Below are 23,383 nucleotides of genomic sequence, written 5' to 3' on the forward strand. Positions count from 1 at the left end.
TTTATACCCTACACCACAAGGTGGTCAGGGTATTATGTGTTTGTGCATTTGTTTGTAACAGGCATAAGGAAACGAGATAGACCCATAGTTCCTTTTGATGATCTGCTTAGAATCACATTCTGAGTCGATTTATGCATGTCCGTCCATCCGTCTCTCCATGTATTTTTGTAAACAAAGTACAGTTCGCATTTATTGCCCTATCCAGATGAAATTTTGCACAAATCGTTTGTTTGGTCCAAGGACGAACCCTATTGAAATTGGAGATAATCGGTCAAAATTTAGATATAGCTCTTATATATATCTTCGTCCGATTTGCATTTTATTGTGCACCAAACGTGTAATATCAGCCCGAATAGTATAGAATTTTGCACATACAACCAAATTAGGCCTGAAAATAAGTTTGCCAAATTTGATCGAAATCGGTTCAGATATAGGTATAGCACCCATATATATTGTTCATCCGATTTGTTATTTTTGTCTCCCCGCAGCCGTAATATGCACTCTGTAACAACAATATTTGGGGAAATATATTAGATACAGCTCAGAAATACATTTGCTAAATTTTATCGAGATCGGTTCAGATTTGGATATAGCTCCCATATATAACTTCGTCCGATTTACCTTGGATTGTGCACCAAACGTCTAATATTTGCCCAAATTGGATGAAATTCGGCACTTACAACCGAATTGAGTCTAGAAGCTAGTATGTCAAATTTGGTGAAGATCGGTTCAGATATAGCTATAGCTCCCATATATACTGTTCATCCGATTTGTCATATTTGTTACCCACAGCCGTAATATGCACTCCGTAACAACAATATTCAGGGAAATATATGAAATACAGCTCAGAAATATCTTTGTCAAATTTTATAGAGATCGGTACAGATTTAGATATAGCTCCCATATATATCATTATCTGATTTCAAATTAATTGTACACCAAATGGACAATACAAGTCCGAATTTAAAAGATACAAATGCTACGGCATATTTAGTTATTTGAACTTTAAATTATAATTATAATCATAGCGTGTATAAGTGAATTCTCTCATAAAAACTTTTAATTGTTATATGGTGCTCAACTAAATTATATATATATATATATATATATATATATATATATATATATATATATATATATATATATATATATATATATATATATATATATTCTTGATCAGCATAAAATATTATGCCAATTTAGGTAGGTCCGCCCATCTATCCGTCTGTGGAAATCACTCTAGCTTCCGAAGGAATTGAAGTAGTTTGATCAAATTTTACTCAAATGTATATTATGCAAGACTTGGTATTGAGCCGTAATATGCACTCTGTAACAACAATATTTGGGGAAGTATATCAAATACAGCACAGAAATGCATTTGCTAAATTTTATCGAGATCGGTTCAGATTTGGATATAGCTCCCATATATAACTTCGTCCGATTTACCTTTTATTGTGCACCAAACGTCTAATATTTGTCCAAATGGGATGGAATTTGGCACGTACGACCAAATTGAGTCAAGAAGCTAGTATGTCAAATTTGATCGAAATCGGTTCAGATATCGCTATAGCTCCCATATATATTTTTGATCCGACTTGTTATTTTTGTCCTCCGCAGCCGTAAAATGCACTCCGTAACAACGATATTCAGGGAAATATATCAAATACAGCTCAGAAATGCCTTTGCTAAACTTTATCGACATCGGTGCAGATTTGGATATAGCTCCCATATATATCTTTATCCGATTTCAAATTAATTGCGCACCAAATGGGCAATACAAGTCCGAATTCTCTCCCATAAAAACTTTTAATTGTTATGTGCAGCTCTACTAAATTAGCAAAGTGGTGTAGGGTATCATAAAGTCGACCCAGCCCGACTTTAAGACTTTCTTTACTGTTTTTTGATTGACATACGGAACATTCGATTTTTTCATTGAAAGCGGGTATTTAAAATTTAAAAGCCGGCATGAACGAATCAAAAGAAATTGGAAAGTACATTGGAGAGAGACAAGATTTTTTATCTTTGAATCGGATCTATGTTTGATAAAATATTGTGATGAGCAAAGTCTGCACTATATCGGATTCGCTTAAAAAAATTCTATGTCGATTTAACAATGACCGTCCGTCTGTCTCTCCGTATTTTCCTCTGTGGAAATCACTCTAACTTCCGAACGAATTGAAGTAAGTTGATAAAATTTTACTCAAATGTGTGTTTGATCTGCAGGACTTTTGGTGTTGAAAATGGGCTACATAGGTATACGTTTAGGTACAGCACCCATGTAACTGTACCTCCCTATATTTAGTATTTTACTGATATCGGCGACATTATTCACCGGAATTGTTTCATATTTCGTTATGATAGTTCGTAATGGGTACTACAGCCACGTCTTCGTATACGGTACCTACCGATATTTGGTATTTTGATGATTTTAGCGACATTATTCACCGAAGGTGTTCATATTTCGTATTTTAAGTTCCTAATGAGAACTACAGCCTGTGACAGAAAATGATCTAAGCAGCTCTTCGTATAGCCCTTAAATATCGGTGCCTCCCTATGTTCAGTATTTTGATGATGTTAGCTACATTTTCAACGGAATTGTTAACATTTTGCATTTGCATATCGTAATGAGTAATACAGCCTGTGACAGAAAATTGCAGGTCCATGTCTTCATATAGACGCCAAAATAACGGTAACTTCCTATATACGGCATTTTTAAGATTTTAAAAGAATTTATAACGAATTCTATTTTTTCATTTATTTATTCTATTTATTTATTTTATTATTTATTTTTATTTTTTTTTTTTTAAATTTCCAAATTCTTTCCAATTGGGGCAGGGTATTCAAAGTTCGACCCGGCCGAACTTAAGCTTTTTCACTTGTTTTACATAAAATATTAAGTGGTTGTGTTTTCAAGCAATATTCAGGTTGTTCTTCTTTGGTTTTCGCAGTAAGATGTAATTTCCTTTCGTGCGGTCTAGTTCTTCCTTCTGCCAAAAAATTGCATCTTACAGGTCTAAGTTTCAGCGCGAATACTTTTTTTTAAGTTCCAGTGATGTAATTATTTTTCTGTAACTAATAGAAATGGCGCCCAAACAATATTAGTTTAGTGCAACCATCTAAGTTGATTAGCCTTATTTAAACCTGCTAAAAATGTGAAATTTTCTTAACTGTCAATATCTCGTGCATCGGTTTGCAATATGAGGTTTAACGATTTAAGAAACTTCTAAACAGGGAACAGTACTGATATTATAAAGTTCGTAAAATCGAAAAACTACTGTAGATAGAAGTTACCTAAGTTTTGTTTTAAATGTCCAGGTTTTTTTTTTTTTTTTTGAGGAAGTAATACTCTTGCTTTGACGAATGCTCTATCGCTTTAAAATAATTAGGAACTAAAATGTTTATGTATATTTGATTTCATTAACTAAAAGTTCGCGCTTTCTATTCTTGTTAAACAGATTGTTTTAACATCAAATAACGAGCATAAACTTATTTTTTTTTAAATATTTCATTCTTAATTTTCATTTCCATATTTTTTTGCATTTAGTTAACAAAACTGGTTTCACATAAAATCCGATTTTTATCTCTTTTTAATTCTTGTAAAACAAACTGATATAGATATGTCAAGTTTTTATGTTCATTGAACGGACTACCGTTCGTTCAAACAAGTTTCCGCAACATTTCCGAAAAGAAAACAACAAAAGTCTCAGCAGCAGCATATCGTCGTGTCTGGGGTTAAAACACTCTGCTCATTGTTCTCACTGAATCTCCGGTAAACATTGAATGCTCTTGCTCTCATTTTTTGAAACTGAGTTTCAAGCCAGGCAACAAACAGACCACACTGCCCTCTCTAAGCCATGTTCTGTTGCCAACATATTGAGAACGATTTAAAAGGTTTGAAACATTCGCTTCGAACAAACAGTTGCAAACAAGCCGTGGATAACGACGTAACACGCTCAGCTTCCAAACGAGGCGTCGCGAAACTTTCTGTTTTTTTTTTTCTTTCTTTGTTTTTTCCATACACGGCCAATTAAGAGACTGGACCCTAGTGAACCATTTTTTAAATCCGATTAACAACAAAGAAGTTGTGAAGTGACAAAACTAAATATAACAAGAAATACAAAACAAAAAAAATGAAACTTTTGCCTTTTTTGTTGGGCCTTTTGGCCGTCGTTGTTGTGGCTGTTCAAGCCAAATTAGAAGAAAAATTCCATTGGAAACAATTAATGTTCGACTGGCCATCTGAAAAGGCTGAAAAAGATGCAATTGCAAGCGGAGATTATGTTGTTGAAAATAATTTACCCTTGGGCGTGGAAAAATGGAATAATAAATTGTTTATTACGGTACCAAGGTAAGTCTGATGAAATGGTTTAAGTTCGATTGGGGCTAAAGACTTATAACAAAGATAAAATTGGGAAGAAAAAAGGTTTGTCATGGTTTTAAGAAACTGATATTGAAGAGAAGGCTAATGGTGACTGTTTTGGGTTCATAGATTTGAAGTACCAATTGTAATTGTTGGAAACAAAATTGTGTCTTTCCGCACCCACAGTACATAAGCATTTGTGTATACCATATGTGACCCAAAATAAAGGTTTCACCTCAACTTCTTATCCCCTCAATTTTTGTTTTTTGAAGTTTTGCTCATCACCCAAAAATTATGTAACACTTCAAAATAGTGGTTTCCGACATAAGAAACTATATATGGATCTTCCTATCTCGCCGAGCTGAGTCGATCTAGCTATGTATGTCCGTTTGTCTATATTAATTTGTAATAACGCTACATGTCGCAATTGTGGGCCGATCCTCGCGAAATTAAAAATAGAGGTGGGGTTAGAGTCAGAATATAACCTTTTAGTATGGAGGATATGGAGTGTATATTAGGTTTGTAACACCTCGAAATATAGATTTTAGATCCTACAGAGCATATATATTCTTGATCGCATAAAATTCTATGTCGATTTAACGATGACCGTCTGTCTGTCCGTCTGTAGAAATCACTCTAGGCCCACGTCTTGGAATAGCTTCCATATAACGGTACCTCCCTATATTTGGTATTTTTATGATTCAAATTTCGAATTTAAATTCATAATGGGTACTATAGCCTGTAACAAAAAATTGTCTATGCAGGTTCAGATCTTCCTATAGCCCCTAAATATGGGTACCTCCCTATATTCGGCATTTTGATGATTTTAACTACATTATTCTCCGGAATTGTTTCAAATTTCGTATTAGCACTTCGATATGGGAACGATGGCCTGTGACAGAAAATTGCCTATGCGAGTCTAGTTTTGGAAATTTCCAAATTCGTTCCAAATGGTCGAAGGTATTCAAATTTCAACCCGTCCGAAATTACTGTTTTTTTAATTTGTTAACATCTTCAACTGTCATCCGTTCATTACCCAAAGCTTAGATTGCACATTTGGAAACATTTTTTGTCTGTTTTATGTTTTAGACAGAAGCGGTAATTCGCAATTTCTTTAGCATGGATCTCCCTTTCATAAAAAAGATTTCACTGGTGTCATAGAAAAGAACTTTCGCCATTCCGACAACTTGTGTCCAACTTCATTGCCAATATTGTACGACTCCAGACACGGTGATTTCTTTCGGTAACTTCGTCAGTGACAGTCATTTCACTGATCCGTTCTCCTGGGCGAAATGGACTTCTGTCTCAAGATCATAGATCTGAAACCCCCTCGTTAAATGTGACGCCGCTACCTAAGTCTTCCTTGCTAAAATTTCTTTCTGACTCAGCATAATTTTTATTGGCTGATAAATGGGAAAACTTCCAGCTATAGTTTCAATCCGGTAATTTTCCACTCTTGAAGACAATTTTCAGCCTAGCTAACAGAATTTCGTCGACGTAAAGGTAAATTCTTCAACATTTATGCGAAGATGTTTTTTTTCCTCACTATCCGAATCGATGGACCAATGTTAAATTAGGATCCTTTTTAAAGACAATGCGTCTTTCTTGGTTGAGTGGTTGCAAGACACTAATTTATTTATTAAAAATATTTCTAAAGAACTACAACGAGTATCTTATGCCCAACTTCATTGCAGACATTGTATGACTCCTGTACTTGGTTGATTCCTTTCACGAACATCGTCAGTGGCAGCCATTTCACCGACTCGTCCTCCTGAGGGAAATTGACTTATAGCCTCACCTCTTCTGTCTGAAGATCTCAGATATGAAACCCTCTCTTTTTAGCCTAGCTGACAAAATTTCGTGAAGGCAAATTCTTCAACATTTAATCGGAATTTTTTTTCTCCACTATCCGGCTCGAAGGACCAATGATAGGCTGGGATCGTCTTTCTTGATTGAGTGGTTATAGGACACTAATTTATTTATTAAAAATATTTCTAAAGAACTACTAATTATAATATGACTAAATGGGAAAAGCATGGTAGAACTAAAGAAGGTAAAGTCAAGTAAACATATGTTTACCATTTTTTTTTTTTAATTTACACATTTGACAACATCTCATTGTCAATATATATATTCATAAATCCATTGTATACACACAAAATCAGAGATGGGAACTGTTTTTATGCATTGAAATTTGACAAGGTAAATTACAGAAAATGCAGAGCTGGGAATGTTAATTTGAAATGAGGTTACCTTTATTTCATTGTATCATAGGAAGAAGTCTATCTTATTTATTTGTAATGAGTCTGCACTAGTTAGGCCCTCTATTCTCTTTTATTATGAAAACATGTTGTCTTATTCGTGAACAGTTATCTAAATAAATAATAGATTTCCCAGATGTCGATCAGCACTTTTACTTGGCTCAGCTTAAAGTAGCAAAATATTATCTCCTCGAAGACTAAAGTTTTCAACGTTGATTTCGATTTCAAGCCACAACAGCCTTACCCCCGTAACAGTACAATTTCCATTGCTTTATCTCACATACATTGGTTTATCTATGCTCTATTATTCTTTTTACCAATTTGTCGTTTTCCACCATCTGTGTTCTTTTCTAGTTCCACAAATTATCACAAATGTCATATTATCAACAATAATTACATTTTAATGGTGAATAATAAATACATTACTGGTTTTCACTTATTTTTTGCATTAATTCCATTCTTCATCTAAATGAATATTGATTACTGGCTTCCGAATGCAACCAGCTGCACCAAAAACGACTATTAGCACCTGAATGAAAATGTAAAACTAATATCTGTTTAGAATAAAAATAAATAAAAACGAGGCTCGGATGAAAAGGACAGTTGTTGGTTTAGATGTTGTGTTTAAAAATAATAGCAGGGTCATGGTGGCGTATACGTTGTGACAGTAGTTATACGATCTATAGGGTAGTTGATTATGTTTCTTTAAGAACATTGTAAAGGAGCAGAGTTGTAATCCTTTAAGACCCTCTGAGAGAATAAAATATAAAAAAAAATTAAAGGGGACGTAAAATAATACAAAATGTCAAGAACGAATAGGTATCAAAAAGAAGAAAAGGAAAAATGACTTTTGAGCCAGAGATTTTACTCATTACTCATCTTCATCGATACTAATTAATTTATTATTTTTAAGTTAACAAAGAATTAAAATTGGTTTTTATAACCTGTGAGAACAATCATGAAATCCAAGGTAATAATCATGTGATCCATGGTAATAATGAGGCAATTTAATGAAATTCCCATGGTAATTACCATTCCCATGGTAACCTTGTCAAATTTCCCTGCATATAAAATAGATTCCCATCTCTGATTTGTGTATAAACAATGCACTTTTAAATATACATTTTGACACTGTGGTGTTGTCAAATAATTCATTCTACCATGGAAATTCCCAAAAATATTATGGGTTTAAGAGACGATATTAGCAGTTTAAAATTAGTCATGCGACTTCGAAAGATAGGAAATTCCCAAAAAGTTTTGGATTTTTTGAAGTTTGGACAATAATTAGCTTTCATTTTACACGTCAGGTTCTAGTTATAAAATATTTGTTGATAAAATCCAATTAGATAATTTTTCCCCATAATTTAACCGGACTCATTTTACCCATCGCCTCATCTCAATCAAAATTTATTGAATATTTAATTAATGACTTTGCATTTTCATTTCACATCAATGCAAACGGTTGGCGACCAAAAGCAAAAAAAAAAACAACAAAGAAAATATTCAATATTTATGACAGACGTCATCTGATTGAACTAACCATCATTAGTTCTGCTTTGTTTGCTACCAAAATTTTTGTGAATTTTTTGTTCGAGTTTGTGATTCCCAGAATAATTAGCGACTAGTTCCTTTATTATGGTATATTAGTGTATCGAAACACCATAAATATTCATTGAAAAAAGTGAAATTTTTGGAATCAGTTTAGCAGTAGCAGCTTTATGTTAATATTGAAAATAAACAAAGACAGACTTTTTTTGGGAAATTTGAATGGATATACTTTTTTTCAAATAATATTATTGATTTCAGATTGTGGATAATTTCTGAAAAAGTTTTGGATGATACAATTCTAAATAGCTTGTTATTTATATTTTTAGGTATATTGCAAGGTAGAATTAAGAAGGTAAAGTCATGCAATCATATGTTTACAATTTTTTTTAAATATATATTCATAAATTAATTTTACATACACAAATCATAGATTGGAACCTGCAGTGAAATTTGGTAAGCTAAATTATAGAAAATGCAAAGATGGGAATGCTTATTTGAAATGACTTTACCTTCTTAATTTTACCATGGTTTAAAGTATATAGCTACCCAACACACCACAGGTTTAATCCCAAGAAAAGGTAGAGTAGTTTTCCGGAACTTTCCGAGCCAAACTTTCAATGACCTCTATAATGAGGTAAAGAAAATATTTGATAATAACAGTATATGGATTGAATAGAAGTGGGTCCCACTTCCAATTTTGACAATGAAATTGGTTGGTAAAACGTCTTCTAAATATTCTGTTAGCTAATGTGGCCCAAATCGTCAGAATACCGTTATATGAGGGCTATTCGAAAACTTGGACAAATATATTCAATGGCGTGATACAGGATATAGAACCTACTGATCCCATATTTAGTCAGTCAGCCAGCTGACAGCGGAAGTCAACAGGTAGGTTCAGGAGCACATGTGGAAAAAGTGAGTCTAGCCAACACTGATGGTGTTGCAACATTGGAACCGATGTAAAAAAGCTGTGGGTAACGGCTAAGTCACTCTCGAATCCTGGGAAAAAGGATGATAGGACTGCCGTCACTTTTAATGACGTACCATGGCATCGCAGTCAGTGAGCTGACAGTGGAAATCAACAGATTGGTGTAGGAGCACAAGCGGAAAAATTGACTGGACCTTCTGATGTCTCGCAACATTGGAACCGAAAAAACTGTGGGTAACGGCTAAGTCACTCTCGAATCCTGGAAAAAAGTATGATAGAACTGCAGTCATTTTTAATGATGTACCAAGGCATCGCTACCGGTACTAGCGAATTAGCGTGATGAGCTCCGTCGTGCCAACCCTACTGATCTCAGAGTCAGTGAACTGATACTGGAAGTCAACAAGTTCAAACAGAAGCAAAAGTGGATAAGGGCTGGAGAGTTGCAACATTGTAAGCGATATGTTTAACTGGGGCTAACGATGAAGTCACTCTCGAACCCTGGGAATAAGGGTGAAAGGCTTGCAGTCACTTTTTTTGCGATAACCGTTATTGGTCCGAAAAGGTACATTGGCTATTTTAATCGCCAATTTGTTGTGCACTCCGAGAGGGATAGGGCGAAGCGAAGAGTACTACAACGTATAAGATCTCTTCCGCGGAGGTAGGTACGATGGCTGATGTTCCGAATGTCCCGAAGCGCAAAGTCATCCAAAGCATTAGACCCGGACGGAATATTAAAGGTAATGTTGCAAAAATACACTGGGTGCCGATTATTATACTATAGTCCTCAACTTGTCATTAGCCACCCACATCGTTCCCGAAACATAGAAAATGAGCAAGGTGGTCTACTGAAGCCAAGATGCCAGCAAAGCAGAATAATGTAGGTCAATATTGCCTTCGCCGCCAGTAGCAAAGACTCTCTAGGCTTTACTCCTTCGCGCATCAGAGGAAGTTATTAAGTTGCCAACCAATCAACTCAGTTTCCGATCACAACACAGTACCACAACAGCATTGCACACCATATCCACACATATTACCTAAGGACTCAATGAGAACAGGTCTTGCAATAGAACAATAGTAGTGGCTCTCGACTTTTGAAATGCCTATAATACTGCCTCGCAGTTCCTAGACGTTGAGAACACTAAGCTCCGGCCGAGTTTGAAATGTTGGATAGTCAATTATATGTCAATCGTAAGTGGAATTGCGGAATAAGAAGTCTAAGCCTCGTAGACTGAAACAGAAAGTTCCCCTAGGCAGGGTGATTTCTAATTGAGGACTCAATCAGAACAGGCCTTGCCATAGAACAGTAGTAGTGGTTCTCGACTTACGAAAGGCCTATAATACTGTCACGCAGTTCCTGGACGTTGAGAACACAAAGCTCCGACCAAGTTTGAAACATTGAACAATCAACTATATGTGAGGACGCCATTCGTACGTAGAATTCCGGAATAAAAAGTCTAAAACTCGTAGAATGAAACAGGGAGTTCTCCAAGGTTAGGTGATATGTCCGAAACTACATAACCGGAACTGCTATCTCCGGAACTATTTCGCCCCATCCAGATGGCATTGAGATCGTAAGCTACGTAGATAACTGTACGATCATGGCGTCGGTTCTTGTCGTTAATGACATATGGGTCGGGGTAAACACCTATCTCTTGGGACTTGCCGCCACGTGGACTGCGGACATGAGCGCACAGCTGAATGTGCACGTCAAGGGACAAATAATTCCGACCACTAACCACCTCAAAATTCTTGAGGTCAAATTCGACTGCATAGTCATAAACTTTGTTGACCTATTATACAACGATAAGTCTGGTTTGCTTGGATAGATCGGCTTAAAATCTCCGTAGAATACGGGAAGGTACCCTCCATTGTTCTGATGGAGTGTATAATAAAGGTACCAAATCAAAACAAAAAGGCATTATGCAAATTGATTTGCTTTCTTCTCTTTTGATAGATGATATTTTTATATTCTATTCCAAAAAAACAATAGGTATATGTATAGAACTATTATCAGGGGCCAAAAACTGTATCAATGTTTTCTGACCCAGAATAACAATGGGTTGTCCATACATTTTTGTTTTTAACTCAACGATTATTGTTTCGAATTACATTTTTTATTTAGTACTTAAAATAATTATCTGTGTTTTAATATCGATATGCTACTGAACTTCCCATTATCAAACTCAATTACAATTTCCTCTTTGCAATTTTTATTCTATTTTCATCAAATTAATTAAATTATCCAAATTACCTTGCGCTACTACTGTTTCCCTACAACTTTTTTACGACTTCTTCCGAAAATAAAACATCCATCAATTATTCTGCAAAACTAACAAGCTATTATTAACTTCTAAACCACGAAATGGAATAAAAACAAAACAAACAAAATAAAACCAAACGAACAATGTTCAAATTGGCTAATCGCAGCAGTGATAATGAATCCCAAACAGCAAAATCTCAAGAGTAGGTGTGTCTGGTTACCCTAAAATTTGTAACAATTGTTACAAATTGTTACTGGAAGTCGTCTGTTAACCCAAAAGTTCTGCAAAAGAGAGCGGTTGGAGAGAGAAATTTTGACAGTTCTTTCAGTGAGAGTTTGCAAATTCTTGCTGGAAAAATTTCTTCTTGCAATCTCTTGCAACTCTTCTTCTTCTCATTCATCGAGATTCAATCAGATGTTTTCTATTGTTTGTTTATTTATTTTTGTGCTTTCAATTTGAAAATTTTTTTTGGAATTAGCAAGATTAATAGTTTTTGGAGAAAAACTTTACAAAATGTGAAAAACGTAAAAGTTAATATGTAATAAGAAAATAAAAGACTATTTCCAACATTTTTATTTAAAAAACTTGTAAAATTAGTATTGCTTCCTTTGTTTTAATTCTCCTTATGGGGGACAAATTGGTTTGTTTTGATTTTATCAGCTGATTAGTTGCAAGCTTCTGCAGGAATACCGTCTGTTTACTTTTCGCATTTTCCTTGCAAAAGAGAATAAAACTACCTTACTCTCTCAGAAAGAAGTTACTGGACAATTCCTGCAGGAAAAGTAACCAAACACACCTAGTGTCGTCATTCTCTGCACAACAACAACCACAATATACCAAAACAAATAATAAAAAAATACAAAAAACGTGAATACCACGAATTATTTGTTTCCATTTTTCGGTGGAAATAAACAATAAAAACCACAGAGGAGATTTGTTTGGCAATTGTGGACTTGTTGCTCTTAACACAAATTTAACATATATACGTATTTGAATGGGTCTGTTATTCTAGGCCACAAAAATGATATTAAGAACAATTATTTGTAAATAAATGTTCTATGTTACGGCTATAACTAAGTAAAATTTAAAGCGGGGAGTTTTGCTTGTAACGTGCCAATAAAAGTGGTTATTTCTATAAAAAAAAAAAACAACAACTATACATTACAATAATCATAAAAAATAAAGGACTTATCTCAGGTTTTGCACTCTCTCACTTGACGGCAATCAGACAAACAATAAATACAACAACAGAAATTATCACAAGAAGGCAAATAAAGGACAACGAGAAATGCAAAAACCGCGGCTTACAAATGTCATTGACAATGATCGATTACTATCGATAAAAACAACACATAAAACGGTAATGAGTTAGAACACAATTGGGCGGTCGGCGACTGTCGTCTATATGAAACACATTGAGTAAGGCAGAATGAACATCAATGGTCTCTAGGCCAGAATATTCTAACAAGTCATTGACTTAAAAAATTTAGTCTCATAACATTTCCTTTCGACTTTTCAAATTTCAAACATTCACAGCTAAGTACATGTGTATGTAAACGCATTCCTAACAACAGATTATCACAAGATTTCCAAATTCCTTTGAAATTGAATTTGTATATCACAATAACATAACCTGGTTTTTTTGTAATATCAAGTGTCATTTATCTTCTTAGCAATAAAAAAAGGTATCATCAAATCACATTCATTGAGAATTGAAATTAATTCCAAAAAAAACCGGATTTTTTGTTTTCCTTTAAATACTACCTACCTACTTCCCTTCGATTAATTGATGTTGACTCTTCAAAATCGTTAGCAATTATTTATGGCATTTAAACCAAAAATTTCAAAGTTTGATAGCCATGGGAACGACAGCACAGAATGTACGATTTGACAATTGTAATTAATTGCAGCTCAAAAGCCAACAATCAAGCGTATCCGTACGTTTAATTGTTGGTCTTAACGTTGTTGACCGCAAAATGCTTGTGTTTGGTCTTGGACGACCGAACGGCAATTGGCTTGGATTTTTCTGCTAATTATATTCTAGTCAGAATGTGGATTTTTCCATTTGGCATAAGTGGCAATAGAATTGTCTCCTATTTGGCATTCATTCAACGAAGTGTCTACATTTGAAGTTAATTCTTTTTGTTGGCCTTTTGTTTTGAACCAACTTCTTTGTGGTGCAACTTTGTCATTAATCAACAAGTTTGAAGTGTAAACTTAATTTACTGCCTCGAAGTGCGGTTGAAAGTCCAAAGCAAGCGGTGTACTTTGCCTTGACTAGAATCTTTGTTGTTTCAGGTCTATCGGAATTAAAAGGATGTAAATAAAAAAAGAGTAAAGAAAGGTCAAAAGTCAAGTGATATCCTTCAACACTATAACATATCGGAAAGCTTCCTTGGGTCGCAATACCTTTTCTGCTCAATTTAATTTTTTTTGAATACCAAAAGTCATTCAGAACTCAAGCGCCAGCCATGGTGATGGTGTGGGCCGCCATAACAGCCGATGGTCGCTCTCCGCTCGGATTAATCGACCGTGGCATCAGAATAAATGCTGAATATTATCGCGAAAATATTTTGAAGGGTGTATTAAAGCCTTGGGCACGCAAAACATTTTGGCCGCAGATCTTGGACATTCCAACAGGACTCAGCACCATCGCACTCAGCATGCGCCACCCAAGAATGGTTACAAAATGAGGTTCCCCGCTTCATTTCCAGTGCACAATGGCCACCAAAATCTCCGGACACCAATCCGTTGGACTATTGTGTCTGAAGTATTTTGGAAAGCAAGGTTGGCACTAAAAAATACTAAAGTGTCGATCACCTCAAGCAAGCGCTTCGCCGGAAATGGGCCAAAATACGGCAGACCAACATTCTGTCAGCGTGTGATGGTTTCATTGGCCGTTTGAAGGCCATAATTCGTGCCAAAGGAGACCAATTCAAACAAATCTAAACTAATTCTAAAATTTGATGCTATTTCCGACACTTTTGCTTTCATTCAATAAAATTTTAAAAAAAATGTAAAAATTATGGCGTTTGTCTTTGTTGCAGTTTTTTTATCTCACCCTGTATGCTGAAAACGCAGTTCTTCGCGAATTCTTCTATAAGAATCCACGTTTTATACTCATCTGGTTCTTTAAATAATATTGTTTTCAAATCCAAATTTAAAACCTTTAAAGTGTCTCAGTTAATAGTCTCTTAAAATCCACATTTAAAACAAACCGATTCCCTCAAAAATTATTCATTTAAAAATCCACGTTTAAAACAATCCTTTTCCCTCAAAAACTATTCATTTTAAAGCTAACGTTTAAAACCCTGCAAGATCCTTAAATAATATTCTTTTAATCCCACATTTGACAACTTAAAATCCCCTCACGTTTAAAACGTATTCAATAAATGCCCCCTAAACAAGAAACACTATTACTCATTCATTACCCTTATCTTTATTTTAGATGGAAATCTGGTGTTGCGGCCACATTAAATTATGTCGAATTGGATACCAAGGAGAAAACTCCCAAACTTCGTCCATATCCAAGTTGGGAAAATAATAAAATACCCAGCGATAAATGTGAAGATGAAAAAGGCTGTCCATTGAAGGATAATTCTACCATTATTTCAACATTCCGTATTAATGCTGATAAATGTGATCGTCTATGGGTTTTGGATACCGGTTTGGCTGATATTTTGGGTGAAGGCAAACAAGTGACACCTAATGCTATTGCAATTTTTGATTTGAAAACCGATAAATTGGTGCGTCGCTTTACCATACCCAAAACGCAATTGAAGGAGGATAGTTTCTTGGCCAATATTGTAAGTTCTAGTACAAAATGAATTTTCATTGTTTCTCTAATTTCGTATGTTTTTTGTATTCCCCAGATTGTGGACTCAGAACGTTCGGAATGCTCAGATGCCTATGCTTACATTCCGGATTTGGGTGCCTATGGCGTTATTGTCTATTCGTTCCGTGACAATCATTCGTATCGTGTCAAACACAATTTCTTCCATTTCGATCCATTGTTTGGTGATTTCAATGTTGGCGGCGTTAACTTCCAATGGACAGATGGTGTCTTTGGCATGGCCATTGGTCCCCGCAAGGCTGATCACACCAAAGATGTCTACTTCCATGCCTTGGCTAGTACCAAAGAATTTATGGTCTCCAATAAGGTTTTGCAAAACGAAACCCATGTCACCAGTCCGGCTGCCTATTTTGATTTCAAATATGTTGGAGATCGTGGCATGAATGGCCAATCTACCGCGGAAGTTTATGATCTGCAAACCGATGTCATTTTCTATACCCAAGTCAATAAGGATGCCATCGCCTGCTGGAATACCAAAAAACCCTATCAAGCCGATAATCAGGGTCTAATTGATTCCGATTCACACACTTTAGTCTTTCCGAATGACATGAAAATTGATCCCGAAGGAAATCTATGGGTATTATCCGATAAAATGCCAACATATTTATATCAAAAATTAGATCCGGCTGCTGTTAACTATCGCATCTTGACTGGTAATAATCGGGATTTGATTAAGGGAACACCCTGTGATAAATAAGAAGATTTAAATCACAGTCCCCAGAATTGCAGTATGAAATATTATTTTGTATAGCTTTTAAGAACTTGTACTTTTTATTTACAAGTTATATGTATTAATAAATTATTTTTATATAAACAATAAGTGCGTTCTAATTTGTTTTAATTTAATGCTTGGGAAGTCCTTCAAAATTATTTCTTATCATCTTATGACCATTGTGATTTTTAAACAAGTAAGCAAAGGCTACAGTCGAGCGGGGCCGACCGTTGGATACCCTACAACACTATAATAAACGATACAGTTTATATAGGCGAGATACTCGAAAGAATTGCACAAGATATTGTGACAAATAATAAAAGAAAACCATCAGGTTCCGTTCTATAATTTTCGAATAATAGCAACTTAAACTAATTTGCTCATTTCCAATTTATTGGTAGATTTTGCACGTAAATGGTCTTCCTAGATCTAGAACCAATATTTCCCAAAGACCTATAATCTCTCAGAAGTGGCAAAAGATTAACATTTATTATTGGTTTTTGACTGAAACGCATCTATATGAGATACAGACATTTGACTATATTCTTCAACGAAATCAGCGTTAATGAAATAGTCAGAAGTGCGTCTTTCCTGTATTTGTGAATTCTCCAAAAAGTCACTGGAATGGATATTTTCGTATTTTGTCTACAAAAGTTGACAAACTATTCACACATTTAATATTTTTGGATGGCCATGCAAAACTGCTTGGCTTTTGTAATGTCCGGTAACCCCCATTCAACCCCTAAATATATGGCGATCATCTCCAAAAAGAGTAGGCTTCTATTCCGACCCTCATCTTATCCCCATGCAAAATTTCGTAAGGATCGGACCATAAATGAGATCTGTATATGAGATCCTCATATCCTAACTACTTAGTTTTGTTAGCTATAGAAATATTACCAAATGTTTAATTCAAAATGAAAATATGCCAAAAATATGACAAAATTGAAAAAATATGAGAAAATTTTACAAAATCAATATTTTCATCTTTGGAGAGATATTTTTATGCGATTTTTTAGACGTTTTTTATTTCCTGCCAAGAGGCCATTCTGAATTAATGAGAACTGTCGAAATCAGTTCAGCCGTTCTCGACATATAAGAGATTTTTCAAGCATATCTTCTTTGATAAACATATATATCGCACATATTTTGCTATATATCCGTTTTGTTGGATGTTAACATCAATGTAAAGATCAGAAGTAACCTTGTCATGGCTTTGTGATTTCGCCGGGATTTAAAATATTCGCGGTTTAATGAAAAATTTTGAATTTTTTCAACACAAAATATATGGTATATTTTACCCGCTAAATATTATCCGATGACCACCCAAATTGGTAGGCTTCTTCCCCGCCCTAAACTCTAGCTACATGCGAAATTCCTCGTCGATTGGTCTATAGTTCCTATACCAAAAGCTAAAAACGTATATAGTCCAGATGACCTACGTCCAATATCAATCCTACCAGCAATTTCAAAAATTATGGAAATGATTTTGAAGAATCAAATTTTGGAATATACTTCAAATATGATATCTGACACACAGTTTGCATTCCGGCAAAGGCACAACACCACACACTTACTTTTAAAAGCCACTGATTTCATCCGCCATAATATTAATGATCGAAAATTAAGTGTCATTTTATCTCTTGATCTATCAAAAGCGTTCAATTCCATTAACTTTGCTCATTTAATCACTAAATTAAGAGATAATTTTAATTTTTCTGGAACTGCCTGTAAACTGATTTATTCATTTATCAGAGATAGATCACAGTTTGTTGCTATCAATGGTAACCAATCTGACCCAGTGAGTTTGAATAGTGGTGTACCGCAAGGTTCTATATTGGGACCACTATTATTCCTTCTTTATGTTAATGACTTGCGTGATACCATGCAGTTCAAATCTTGTGAAACGTTGCAGTTTGCTGATGACATTTTCTTCATTTTAACTGGAGATAGTGATAACTTATCTTTGTTTGAAAGCAATGTAAATGAATGTCTGCAGCAATTCTCTAATTGGGCATCGGCGAATTATCTTACAATTAATCCGTCAAAAACTAAGGCTTTGATGTTTGGTAAGAGGAATAATACGGCTTCCGATATCAATGTCCATTTAAATTACAATAATATTGAATTTGTTACTCACCACAAAATTTTAGGTGTTAAAGTGGATAATGAGCTTTCTTTTAGACAACATATTGATGCTTTATCTGGGAGAGATTGCTTTCTGTTGAGTAAGATCTATTCCGCCAAATTATATATGCCTCTTCGCATTAGAAAATATTTAGCTCATGCTGCGCTGATTTCTAACATCCTATATGGTTTGGAAGTAATCTCGGGCTGTATCGGGATCAGTTTTACACGTTTACAGAGAATTTTAAATTCAGTTGTGCGTTTTGTTTACAACGTTCCCCGAAGGAACCATATATCTAGATATGTTAAACTTTTTCTGGGGTGTTCTTTTACCGATTTTGTGTCTTATAGAATTCTTGTTGCCTTTTATAATATTATCAAATGTCGCACACCAACATCTCTATACAGTATTTTTGTGTTTTCTCATTCAACAAGAAATCCTCAAATAGTTATACCAAGGATTTATAGAGATGTTTATGCGAGATCGTTCTTAGTTAGAATTGCACGGAATTGGAATCTATTACCCTATGAACTGAGGATATTTTCCCACTCTAATAATGTTTTTAGGAAGAAACTTCTTATTCATTTTGCTTCTTTTGAGCTGTAGTTTTCTTATTCTTTTCTAAATAGCCATGCTTCTGATTTTCTGACTTTTGGTGAAATGATCTTCATAATGATTGCATTGTATTACAACTATTTGAGTCAGGTTTTGCTAGCTATGTAATATGATTTTATGGTCTTAAAGGCCCTGTATTACACAGATGAGTTTGAATAAATAAATAAATAAATAAATTGCAACCTGTATAGCTACTGCAAAATCCGACAATTTTTCAGTATTTGGACCATTTCAACCCCTAAACATTTGGCGATCATCTCCAAAAGCAATAGGGTTCTATTCTGGTCCAAGCCCCACCTACATTCTAAATTTCGTGAAGATCGGGCCACAATTGCGACCTGTAGAGTGATTACAAATTAACATGGACAGACGGACATACATAGCTAGATCGACTCAGCTCGGCGAGCTAGGAAGATTCGTATATACTTTCCTATATGGGAAACCAATATTTCGAGGTGTTACATAAATTCTGGCCCAATCAAACTTATAATTCCCCCAACACATAGTGTTGTAGGGTATAAAAAAAGAAAAAAATTACTTTTAAAAATCATCCCTGATATTCTATTCAAATCCACATTTTAAACTCCAAAGACATTTAAAAATATTATTTTCAAATCCTCGTTTAAAGTTCTAGAAGTCCACAAAGAAACATTCTTTCAAAAACCAACGATAAAACGTGGATATTTCTAAAAATCCACGTTCAAAATCAGAAGTCAATAAAAAAACCTTTTCAAAATCCACGTTTAAAACTCTACAATTCTATCAAAAACTTTGAATGATCATTTTCAAAACTCTAGTAGGACCTAAAAAAATGCAAAATCCGCGTTTAAAACTCTAGATGTCCTTCAAAAACTAGTGATTCAAAACGCATATTTGAAATTATTGAAGTGTTTAAAAATTAATTCCTTCAAAGAGATTCTTTAGAAATCCTCCTGCAGGTTATTTATTGTCATTCAAAATCCATATTTGAAACTCTAAAGAGTGAGATAAAAAAAGCAACAAAGTCAAACGCCATAATTTTTTTTTTTTTTTTAAATTTTATTGAATGAAAGTTTAGATTTGTTCGAATTGGTCACCTTTGGCACTAATTATGGCCTTCAAACGGCCAATGAAACGGTCACACGCTGCCCGAATGTTGCTCTGGGGTATTTTGGCCCATTCCCGGCGAAGCGCTTGCTTGAGGTGATCGACACTTTGGTATTTTTTAGTTCCAACCTTGCTTTCCAAAATACTCCAGACATAATAGTTCAACGGATTGGTGTCCGGATATTTTGGTGGCCATTGTGCACTGGAAATGAAGCGAGGAACCTCATTTTGTAACCATCCTTGGGTGGCGCGTGCTGAGTCCTGTTGGAATGTCCAAGGTCTGCGGCCAAAATGTTTGCGTGCCCAAGACTTTAATACACCCTCCAGAATAGTTTCGCGATAATATTCGGCATTTATTCTGATGCCACAGTCGATTAATACGAGCGGAGAGTGACCATCGGCTGTTATGGCGGCCCACACCATCACCATGGCCGGCGCTTGAGTTATGGTGGCCAACCGAAGGTGCACATGTTCAGCTGACCTCTTTGGGAAATAAATCATTTTATCATCATTTTATTATCATTTTATTTGTTTACAAACTGCTTGACAACGAATATTTTCTCATCGGAGAAAACCAAATTCGGCAGTTCACAACTCTCGGCCAAGCGAAACAAAAATCTCAAGCCCCGGCCGAAGGCCGGCTACTTACCAAATTTAAAATGTTTAGAAAAACTATGGATCGCGTAGCCGGTGTTGGATATACCCTAAAGGTGAAAATCTCAAGCTCCGGCCGAAGGCCGGCTACCTACCAAAATTACAATGTATAGAAATACTATGGATCGCGTAGCCGGCGTTGGACATACCCCAGGGGAGAAAATCTCAAGCCATAATTTTGCATCACATATATCTTTGGAACTATAAGAGATATCAGCACATATGATACCATTTTGGAAAGGCAAGAATATAGGCTATAATGCAGCATGTAGATCTTAATACACCATAATGGGTCTATTTTCAAGTTTGTAGGTGTTTTTCAAAAAGTACTGGTATAAAAATACCAATTTTCTGCAATTAGTCCGGAAGCGGTTTCAATAAACCTATCATATGACAACTTGTTGGATATGTAATTCCATAAGCTTTCAAATGATATTTTGTACATAACGGTTTTGTAGAACTGGATAAAAACCTTATTTTGTAATCGAACTTTCGGGTCAAATAACCGGGTAGCCGGGTATTTCCCCCACGAAAAAATTACTTTCCCTTAATCAGTTTAAAAATACCCACCTGCGGTAAAAATTTCAAAATAATCCGAGCATAGCCCCTCAACTTGCTCCACATTATTTTTAAATATATTTAGTCCATTTCATCCAAAAACTGTGATTTTAAATTATCACATTTAATGATCTAGAAGTCATTCAATCCACGATTCGTATTAAAGTATCCCTCAAAAATATTCCCTTTAAAATTGAATGTTATAAGTTCAGAATTTATTTCAAAATTAAACCCTAGTTATAATTTATCAAAATACTATATTTATTTTCGTTTTTGGAATTTTTAAGAACAATTGTGCCATGTACATCAAATTATAAATCAGAGTTTAAAAGGTTTCCGGCAAGTTGTACTTTTTCGCCAGGTTTAAAGGCGGGCATACCCAAATAGGGACATGTAGAGCAACGGAAAGCATCACCCAAATAACACTACAAACAAACATTAAAAAAAAAATTATCAATTTAATTTCACATAAAAATTGCATCTGACTTACGCTGCCGCAACTAGATTTTGCATTTTGTGTTTCCACTTTGGTCTTTTGTTGTTTTTCAGCTTCCAATTCATCAGCTAGACCACAGGAACAGTTCTTGCAGGCTTTTCTTTTGCCGGTTGTGCCACAAACTTAAAATTGAGATGTTTAATTATTCTTTTTTTGTTACTGCTTGTCACACTTACCTCTCAAAGACTCAGGATCTGGTTTCTTTTTATCCTCCTCGTCCAGTAAATCATCTTCATTTATTAAATCCTCCTCCTCAGCCTCATCGCCATCAATTTTCCATACTGCAGCAGCAGCTGGTTTAGATTTAGCAAATGACAATTTTACCGCCGAACCAGTTTCATAACCAGGCTTTTCACATGTAATGGTGTTTTGTGAGTTCGTTGAATTAACGAAACCCGACAATTTTAATTCTTGCAAAATACTTTCAGAACTACCCACGTATGTTAACAAATGTAATTTGCCTTTGGGTTTTAATAAGTTCAATAACTTTCCAAATGCATCAGTCAATTGGGCATTTTCAATGACAATTAAATCAAATGAAGCATTGGCATAAGTTGCTGGAATTTGATATAAAAAAACGGAATTTAAAAAACATTCTGGAACATATAGTAAAAAATCAAAACATACCCATGGATAAGCGGTTAATATTTTCAACCTGAACATCTCCTCCTGTAGCTGCCTTTATTTCGTCTACTTTTTTCTCCAAGTTCTCCGTTGTCGACCAAATGTACAAGGTTTTTGCTAGACCTTTGAATTGTTCCATCATTTGCGTTCTTAATCGCCTGCTCTTGTCCTCCGTCTATGTTAAAAGACAAATTTAAAGGGACCAACTGATCGAAAAAGAAGGCACTCAGGGCTTAGCAGGTCGAAAGCCAGAAATTAGCTGGAGTTCACAGAGTTCACCAGATCGAAAATGAATGAATCCCTTGCAGGGTTTTAAAAAGTAAATTATCTGAAGCTTAATCAGCTGTTTTTTTGTGATGACTAAACACATTCGTTTCATTTACCAACTGAACACAGCACACTTGTTGCCAAATGTTCTACGGAAATCCAGACATTTCGTACTGGCAATGCCATGTATATTGTCCTAAATAGACAAAACGTAATGCCACAAGATTCTACAAAAAGTTGTCGATAATTTTTACAAGCTTTCTTAGCGTTTACACAAGACTTTAAACGCAAACTCTTTTTTTTCGGAAAATATAAAAATGTTCTAAATTTTTTGATTTTATGACCCTCAAAAATTTTTGCTTTAACAAACAACAGTTATTTCCTTTTTTTAAAAATGTTTGTTTTGGAATATTTAAATATTTTTCAAATAAAATATATTTGTTATTAAAAATTTGGAATTTGGATTGAACTGGGCCTCAGTTATCGTTCTATGAAAATGTGAATTGAAAAATATTAATACAAAAATTTCATATTTTCATAGAACTAGAATCCAGCCCCTGGTTTCATTTTCATACCCTCCACCCTAGTGTAGATGTTATACTTAGTTTGTCATTCCGTTTGTAACACCTCGAAATATTCATTTTAGACCCCACAAAGTACATATATTCTTGATCAGCATGAAATTCTGTCGATCAGCATGAAATTCCGTCCGTCTGCGGAAATCACTCTAGCTCCGAACGAAATGAAGTAGGTAGATAAAATTTTGCTGAAATGTATATTATGTCTGTAGGAATTTTGGTTTCGAAAATGGACCATGTAGGTCTACGTTTCGGTATAGCCCCCATGTAACGGTACCTTCCGATATTCGGTATTTAGATGATTTTAGCGACATTATTCAACGGAATTGTTTCACATTTGGTATTTGAAGTTCAAAATGGATATTACAGCCTATGACAGAAAATTGTCTGTGCAGGTCCACGCCTTCGTATAACCCCCATATAACGGAACCTGAAGTCTGTTTTTACATGCTGA

The 23,383-nt window shown here is 35.0% G+C and overlaps 2 protein-coding genes across 2 annotated transcripts; one reads left to right on the forward strand and one right to left on the reverse strand.

The window, feature by feature from the left end:
• Window positions 1–3,910: 3,910 nt before the first annotated feature.
• LOC101894567 (protein yellow) lies at window positions 3,911–16,034 on the forward strand. The gene is made up of 3 exons (XM_059130029.1): window positions 3,911–4,348; window positions 14,807–15,164; window positions 15,231–16,034. The coding sequence occupies exons 1-3, from the start codon at window positions 4,131–4,133 to the stop codon at window positions 15,906–15,908; spliced, it is 1,254 nt and encodes a 417-aa protein (XP_058986012.1). The 5' UTR covers window positions 3,911–4,130; the 3' UTR covers window positions 15,909–16,034.
• A 5,167-nt stretch (window positions 16,035–21,201) lies between these two features.
• LOC101894063 (anamorsin homolog) lies at window positions 21,202–22,336 on the reverse strand. The gene is made up of 4 exons (XM_005191220.4): window positions 22,088–22,336; window positions 21,637–22,017; window positions 21,455–21,582; window positions 21,202–21,389 (listed from the first exon to the last, which is right to left on the reverse strand). The coding sequence occupies exons 1-4, from the start codon at window positions 22,224–22,226 to the stop codon at window positions 21,276–21,278; spliced, it is 762 nt and encodes a 253-aa protein (XP_005191277.1). The 5' UTR covers window positions 22,227–22,336; the 3' UTR covers window positions 21,202–21,275.
• Between the last annotated feature and the right edge of the window lie 1,047 nt (window positions 22,337–23,383).

Source organism: Musca domestica, unplaced genomic scaffold, assembly GCF_030504385.1.
Source record: "Musca domestica strain aabys unplaced genomic scaffold, Musca_domestica.polishedcontigs.V.1.1 7, whole genome shotgun sequence".
NCBI classification, from domain to species: domain Eukaryota; kingdom Metazoa; phylum Arthropoda; class Insecta; order Diptera; family Muscidae; genus Musca; species Musca domestica.